This window comes from Salmo trutta, chromosome 13, assembly GCF_901001165.1.
Source record: "Salmo trutta chromosome 13, fSalTru1.1, whole genome shotgun sequence".
NCBI lineage: Eukaryota > Metazoa > Chordata > Actinopteri > Salmoniformes > Salmonidae > Salmo > Salmo trutta.
Window position 1 is genome coordinate 26,028,211 of NC_042969.1, and position 8,158 is coordinate 26,036,368.

General features: G+C 42.7%; 1 protein-coding gene across 1 annotated transcript; it reads left to right on the forward strand.

Annotated features, from left to right (window-relative positions):
* Positions 1 to 991: 991 nt before the first annotated feature.
* Positions 992 to 6,867, forward strand: cyp4v2b (cytochrome P450, family 4, subfamily V, member 2b). The gene is made up of 11 exons (XM_029771614.1): positions 992 to 1,281; positions 1,376 to 1,488; positions 1,730 to 1,815; positions 2,716 to 2,906; positions 3,026 to 3,095; positions 3,232 to 3,358; positions 3,600 to 3,776; positions 4,000 to 4,102; positions 4,288 to 4,422; positions 5,051 to 5,230; positions 6,228 to 6,867. The coding sequence occupies exons 1-11, from the start codon at positions 1,089 to 1,091 to the stop codon at positions 6,389 to 6,391; spliced, it is 1,539 nt and encodes a 512-aa protein (XP_029627474.1). The 5' UTR covers positions 992 to 1,088; the 3' UTR covers positions 6,392 to 6,867.
* The last annotated feature ends 1,291 nt before the right edge of the window (positions 6,868 to 8,158 follow it).

Consider the following 8,158-nt stretch of genomic DNA (forward strand, 5'->3'; position numbering starts at 1 on the left):
TCAAATCAAAGGGACTCTTTCAATATCAAAGTATTTTTGACTAAAATGAAAATGTGTCACTTTCACGTGGTTGGAGTAATAACATGTTCAACTACTTAAGACATTGTCTCAAATATAAGTTGTGCCTTTAGATTTCGAGAAAACTAAGGAAGAATTTTTCACTTCTCTCATGGACCCCAAACCCTGGCCTGGTCTGCTTGGTCTAGTTCACAAGCATTTCCGGAAGTCTCGCGATGTGGCGCATGTGGTGATATCCAACTCAGACTCATCATCTGGCTTCAAAATGTAAATCCTAACTCTTGCGGTAGTTCAATGGTAAATCTCATCCGTAGCTGTATTCTATGTAGTCAAAACCGGAATTTATGGAAACAACAGGAAGAAAGGTCCAATTGGATATTCATTTGGCTAAATTATTCTCGATGCAATGCATAACATTTATCCAGATTATTAGCTGCTTCTTAACACAACAGGTCATTACTACATCTAAATTCAATGTGGCTAAATACATTTGCTAAATGAGCCATGTTAGGAGGAAAAACATGAACTTGGTCCAACTTGTATGTTTTCTACAGAAATGTCAGTGTCTTGAATACCCTAGGTTTTTCAAGAAATGATCATTCATTCAAATATTATTTTGAAATTGTAACAATATAATTTTGTTATGCAATAAATGGCTATTTCTGTTGCATGCCACATTTGTATTTCTGGAGTGTAATGAGCTTATCTAATCAGTGTGCAAATAATAGTGTAGTTGTGGTTTAATTACCCCATGAGTCAATGTCAGAGGAGAAGAGAAAACAACTATTAACTACCAAATGCACACACACACATTGTGTAATTGCCATCATTACACAGCCAACCTTTGTTTTCATATTACCCATCCCCATCATTCCACCCCACACTTAACTGCTGCAGCCAACATGACCCAGTTTCTCACACTGTAGCTGCATGAGAGTCGAGGTTCCAGTACCCGTACGGTTAACTGTGCCAAAGGAGAAGTGCATAACCAGTCTAAAGTCCGTCAAAAGCTGCTCCGCATACAGATCAGAGGGATTTCACAACATAGCAGACTGCTACATTAAACCAAGATGGTGATTATGTCTGGAACATACACGCTGGGGATCATATGTCTGGTCCTTCTGATTGTTCTGTTGGCCTGCATCATGTACCATCCACTGAAGAAATACTTTCAGGACTGGAACGAGTTGAGGCCAATCCCTGGAGTGGATGGAGCTTATCCAATCATTGGGAATGCACTTCTGTTCAGCACTAATGCAGGAGGTAAGATCCTCTCCTCTGAGCTGTATTTAGGTTAGGCTATCTAATATTTCCCAAGTAAAAAATGCAATAGCAGTACATTTTTCTTTTTTGGTAGATTTCTTCAACCAAATTATTGAAGGCACTAAGGAGTTCAGACATTTACCATTGCTGAAGGTTTGGGTTGGACCCCTGCCATTGGTGGTCTTATTTCACGCAGAGACTGTGGAGGTAATCGCCACACTGCTGGGACTTTTTTACTACCTGTATTACTGCTGACGCTGACTGGATAATCATCAGATACTGTCAGAGATATATAGCACATTACCTATCCATTGAGCATAATTTTAATGTTTAAACTTAATTCGGATCCCCATTAGCTGACGTCATGACGACAGCTAGTCTTCCAATCTTTTGTTAATTCTGGTCTGTTTTTCTGGATCTGTTCTCATTTCATTTGTTCTCTTTGAAGGGGATTCTGCACAGTTCCAAACACATAGACAAGGCCTATTTCTATAGGTTTATGCAGCCTTGGCTGGGGACTGGCCTGCTCACCAGGTAGGTCATTTTCCCCTTCCTTCCTTCCCCCATTATCAAAAACAGTATTGGCACTGAGGACTTTAAACTGATTACATATATATCGCTGTCGATTTAAGGCAGCCCCCTGCACCCTTCTGATTCAGTGTTGGTTGCATCCCAAATGGCACCCTATTCCCTTTATAGTCACAAATTATAAATTAAAAAAATGGGAACTTTTTTACCCCTTTTTTGTATCCAATTGGTCGTTAGTCTTGTCCTATCGCTGCAACTCCTGTACGGACTCGGGAGAGGCGAAGGTCGAGAGCCATGAGAGCCAAACACGATCCTGCTAAGCCGCACTGCTTCTTGACACACTGGTTGCTTAACCCGGAAGCCAGCCACACCAATGTGTCAGAGGAAACATCATCTAGCTGGCAACCGAAGGCAGTGTACATGCGCCCAGCCTGCCACAAGGAGTCGCTAGAGCGTGATGGGACAAGGACATTCCAGCCAGCCAAATCCTCCCCTAACCCGGACGGCACTAGGCCAATTGTGCACCACCTCATTGGTCTCCTGGTTGCGGCCGGCTGCGACACAGCCCAGGATCAAACCCGGGTCTGTAGTGATGCCTCTAGCACTGCGATGCAGTGCCTTAGGCCGCTGCACCACTCGGCAGGCCATAATGCACTACTTTTAACCAGGGCCAATAGGGCTTTATAAAGAATAGGGTTGTATAAAGAATAGGGCTGTATAAAAAATAGGGTGTCATTTGGGACATACTCGAGTTAATTCTCTCTGTCCTGCCTCTAACAGCACAGGGCATAAGTGATTCTCTCTCTGTCCTGCCTCTAACAGCACAGGGGATAAGTGATTCTCTCTCTGTCCTGCCTCTAACAGCACAGGGGATAAGTGATTCTCTCTCTGTCCTGCCTCTAACAGCACAGGGGATAAGTGGCGTGGCAGAAGGAAGATGTTGACCCCGACCTTCCATTTCTCCATCTTGGCTGAGTTTCTGGAGGTGATGAATGAGCAGGCTGAGGTTTTAACACAGAAACTGGAGAAGCAGGCGGGAGGAGATCCATTCAACTGTTTTAGCTACATCACACTCTGTGCTTTGGACATTATTTGTGGTGAGTGACTGATTTTGGAATGGCAGTATAAAAATCAACTCTCCAAATCTGTGATAAAAGTCATTTGTAATAAATGCTAATGATGACACATTGTTTCCTATTTTTTGTTTTTGTTTCAGAAACGGCAATGGGAAAGAACATCTACGCACAAAGTAACAGTGAGTCTGAGTACGTCCGCAGTGTGTACAAGTAAGTATTAACATGTTAATAAACTATCATGACATAGTCTTATACACTGTCTACATCCTGTCTACATCCTGTCTATATCCTGTCTACATTCCTTGGGGGAGTAGATTTACTGAGATTTACTGAGCTCTCTTTACAGAATGAGTGACATCATCGGTCGTCGCCAGAGAGCTCCCTGGTATTGGTCAGACTTCATCTACAGTCTGTTATGGGAGGGGAAGGACCATGACAATAGACTAAGGATCCTCCATTCATTCACTCAGAGTGTGAGTAGATCTACTGAGGTCTTTAAAGTACCTATTGTATGTCCAAGTGTTTGTGGTTTGGACTGCCAAAAATGATCATGCTAACAAAATGGATATAACAGATAAGAAAGGATTCCAGTTGACTGACTATCATCTTTTATATATTGTAATAATCATCTTGTTAGCATGGCTATTGGCACAGATTTATTTTGAACAAAAATGAAGTATAACTGTATGGTATTAATGTTTGTGTAATCTCCAGGTGATCAAGGAGAGAGCAGAAAGCATGGAGAGTGCAGGTTCTGACAGTGAATCTGACCATGGCATCAAAAGTAGAAGACTTGCCTTCCTGGACATGCTGTTAAAAGCCACTGATGAGGAGGGAAATTACTTGAGCCATAGTGATATCCAAGAGGAGGTGGACACCTTTATGTTTGAGGTAGGGTAATGAAACCCACCACTAATATGATCACACATTTAGCATGTGACTCCACTGAGGCCCTCTGCAATCGAACAACACTTCATACTGTAGGTGGGATAGTTCCTCTTTGTACTTGAAATGACTAGATGTACATTAGACAACTGCACATGGGTTACGTCCCAAATGGCACACTGTTCAACACAACCCTAATGCGCTCTTCTGAATGATTGTGTGTTGTTAGGGCCATGACACCACAGCAGCCTCTATGAACTGGACCCTTCACCTACTGGGATCCTACCCTGAGGTCCAGACCAAGGTCCAGGAGGAGCTCCAAGTGGTGTTCGGTAAATATACTCCTTTTCATTCATATTCCTGTTCTCTCCTCATTCCATGTGACAGTTGTATTACATATAGCCACGTGTCTCTCTGTCTCACTACTCTTTTTCATTCATATTCCTGTTCTCTCCTTTTCGCATGTGACCATTGTATTATGAAATCCCATCCATATGTCCCTCTTTTTCCCACCCAGGTTCCTCCAACCGTTCCGTCACCGTCGATGACCTGAAGAGGTTACGTTACCTTGAATGCGTCATCAAGGAGACCCTTCGCCTCTTCCCCGCCGTGCCCATGTTCGCGCGCACCGTAAGCGACGACTGTCACATCAGTAGGTGGCAGCAGATTGTCCCAAAGTGTACCTTTACCTGTAAAATGGCAGCAGACTAAGAGCCTCGCTGTTTGAAGCCACGGGTGTCATCTCCATCTCATTGAAACAGCACAAGTCAGGACTTGTATTTCCGTCTGCCAATGTCAGCTCTGGCAGCCTGTTCTCCATTCTCTCCGCTTGCAGTAAAAGCATTTTCTGATAGCGTAAAACCAAGGCGGAAGCAGATGGATGGATTTCACTGTTAGACTAATTAGAATATTATATGCACTTCCTGTTATCTCTGAATATAAGCATAACTGTAGTTTTAGAGGAAATACAGATTTCGACATTTTCAGAGGAGTTTGTCGACTCAGTGGCGAAATCACAGTGTTAGTAATCCGGTGTTCCTTCTCAGGGTGGGCAAGCATCTGTTAGTCTGAGTATGGGTACATGTCACTCTTTGCCAAAGAACTGAGCTTTGATTCCACTGTGTGACCAAGCAACACCCTTACTTAATACAAGTCAGTGTTTTACTGCAGGTAGAAAATATTGACATGATGTTTAATGCAACTGTCAGCACAATGAGCCCACAGTTAGAAATGAATTAAATGTAATTCCATGACTGATACTTAATATCCTCCCATTGCAGATGGCTTTAAAATTCCTAAAGGAGTGAATGCCCTGATCATTCCCTTCGCCCTGCACCGCGATCCACGATACTTCCCGGATCCCGAGGAGTTCCGGCCAGAGCGTTTCCTGATAGAGAACAGCACAGGACGACATCCCTACGCATACATCCCCTTCTCCGCTGGACCCAGGAACTGCATCGGTTAGCTGAGGACATATTACCATTCATATCCCTCTCTCCTCTTAATATGGGTCTAATATACGAACCATGATATCAAAATGATTGCAATGGTACAGACACAGGTCAAGGACCCAGCTAAATGATTTTGACCCACAGTCTGGCTTCAGGAAGTGGAAAAGAAACTGAAAGGAGAAGCTCAATTTAGAAGCAGGGCGCTGCACCTTCCCTGATGGGTCACATTGAATTAAAGCCAACACTTATTATGAAACTGCTTCCTCACTTACCTCTTTTACACTCCCATTCTCTTTAAAAGCCCACTCTTCCTCAATCAATCATCCATTTAGCGAGGAGGAGCAAAGGAGCACTGACTCTCCATCTCCTGAGAGGAGAGCCGCTGCCGCCAATCAGCCCTGTCTCCCACACACTGAATGAGACAGATTGTCTCTCTCCTCAAGTTGATAGAGTGGGGGGGTAGATAGGACAGAGAGAGAGTGACAAAGAGAGAGACCCACAAAATCTGAATGAAAGGAAACAGTTGTCTGATTTTACGGTCAGATTGTTGTCTACTGTATGTCTGAATCTCTATTGCCTACTACTTACTAAAACTACAGACTATGTACTAATACTACATACTATTTTGAACATACTGTTCAGTAAAAAAGTATGCAGTAAGCAACAAATATAAACATACCACTCATACTCATACTCATACTGAGAAGGCTTCATCTGAATGCGCAAGTGAGCTTGATCCCCGCCATTCATTCATTTTTGTAGAGCGCGTCCCCTATTTTGATTATCAGCTGTTGTGAAACACCTGTGAGGGTGAAAAGACAATTCTCTTCCTCAATAGTGTGCAGCAAATTCTACTTGATAAAATACAAAATTAGTATGACATTTAAAGCATACTCAAATGTCTAAATATCACATACCCAAAAAGCCTACTATTTAGAACAAAAGTATGGGTATTGGGAAAAGGCCTGTGTCCTCACATGCATGTCTGTATGTCCTTTGTTTCCAGGCCAGCGGTTTGCCATGATGGAGGAGAAGGTGGTGCTGTCTTCGGTGTTGCGTCACTTCTCCGTGCGGGCCTGCCAGAGCCGAGAGGAGCTGAGACCTCTGGGTGACCTCATACTCCGACCAGAGAAGGGTATTTGGATTACGCTAGAGAAGAGACAATGCTAGAGAAGAGATGCTAGCCTCCCCTAGCTAACAGCTTCCACTATAATACTATGGTACTTTGTCATGCTAGAGAAGAGATGCTAGCCTCCCCCGGCTAACAGCTTCCACTATAATACTATGGTACTTTGTCATGTCGTAATACATTGTTTTGTTGTAGCCTCTTTCTCAATCTTGTGTCTAAATTATAGCAAGTGTTTTTTTTAATAAATACAAATGATGTATGAAGGTTAAATTGTTTTCTTTAGTTGAATAAAGTAAAAGAAAGGGATTCTGGCTGGATAAATATATTTGCTAAATCAGTGTTTCTGACCTAATGATTCAGCTCCAGTGGCGACCCATAATTCAGGGCAGGTGAGGCAGAGCCCTGTTTAGCAACAAAAAAAAGTGGCTGTTATTTTGGCTTTAAAATGTATCACATCAGTTTGCAAACAATGTAAAAAACAAACATAATTGAGTTAATAAAGCCGCTTACAACATGGTCTCTTTTGCTTTCTTGAGTAAGGCAGCTCCAAAATGGAGGTGTTTCAGCCTAGCTCAGTGCTTTCTGTGGTGGTGGGGAAGCTAGCAGAAAATACGGAGCGTAGGGGTTGGTAATGTTCTCTAGTTGCGCCGTGATTGTCCCAGTGTTCTGTCACTCATGGGGACACTATGTCACTGCCAAATCTACGGGCAGAGCTCGAAAAATAAAGCCCCTTGGGTGCTGCCATATTGTTACATTAGAAGTGCCCATCCAAGAAGGCTCAAGGTGATTGGCCACAGATAAAATGACGTCAAATCACGTTATATCTACCGTAGCTTTGATTGGACTGTCAACATCATACATTCAATCTTGGCTAGCAAGCTAGCAGTCATCAACATGAATCAAGTCGACAATCTACTGCAAATCCTTTTTAATCCTTGTCATATGAAGAGAAATTATAGATAAAACGTATCGGTGCTCATAGGCCATTGGACATAAACATTACACAAGTTGGAAATCGCAAATTCAACAATGAGTGGTTTGGAAGGAATCCGTGGCTAACTGCAAGCGTTGCAAATTAATCACTAGCCTGCTATTCAGTGGAGTGGATGTGTGGTCTGGGTTTAAGGGTCTCTTTTCCAAGCGTAAAAGGATAGACATTCAACATTGGCCATGCTGTCAATCCAGCATGATTTCTGCCGCGTTCAAAACAACTGGAAACTCGGAACTGGGAAATCTCAGACTTCAGTGAGTTCAAGACAGCTGTTGGTCATCCAACTCAGAATTCCAAGTCGGGAAATCGGGCTTCTTTCTAGCGCTCCGACCTAAAGGTCACTGACGTCAGTGTTCCCAGTTGTCTTGAAAGCACCGTAAATCCAGAAAATGTTAGACTTTGATGACAAAGTTTGATGACAAAATTTGCCCACGAAGGACCGCTGCACCAACCTTCCTGTTCAAGTGAGCACAGCACAACAAGGTGAGTCCAAACATGTCTTGTATGCTGCTGCATACATGATGTAATATGCCAGGGAGATATATATAAATATATATATACTGTAGCTAAGAAAGTCATACTGAGTGTGTGTTGTGTAGTAAGCTGTTAGCAGTTGGTGGTGCACATGTAGCCTATAGCCCGTTTTAGAGAAATGTCATCGAATATTGTAAGAGCTTTCATTGTCTGCTTATATGCCCCCTTTATTTATCCTACGGTTCTGACTTGATGTACATGAAGAATACTGTAAGAACGGCCCATGTTCTGAATTCTGTCACTGTATATTTCAGAAGTGCTGAACAAATAGTTATGACTATGT

Excerpts from the sequence above, each read along its gene's own strand:
- cyp4v2b (XM_029771614.1), top strand. The coding sequence starts at position 1,089 with ATGGTGATTATGTCTGGAACATACACGCTGGGGATCATATGTCTGGTC. Across the intron at positions 1,816-2,715 it reads GGGACTGGCCTGCTCACCAG|CACAGGGGATAAGTGGCGTG; the intron begins GTAGGTCATTTT and ends TGCCTCTAACAG. Across the intron at positions 2,907-3,025 it reads TGCTTTGGACATTATTTGTG|AAACGGCAATGGGAAAGAAC; the intron begins GTGAGTGACTGA and ends TTTTTGTTTCAG.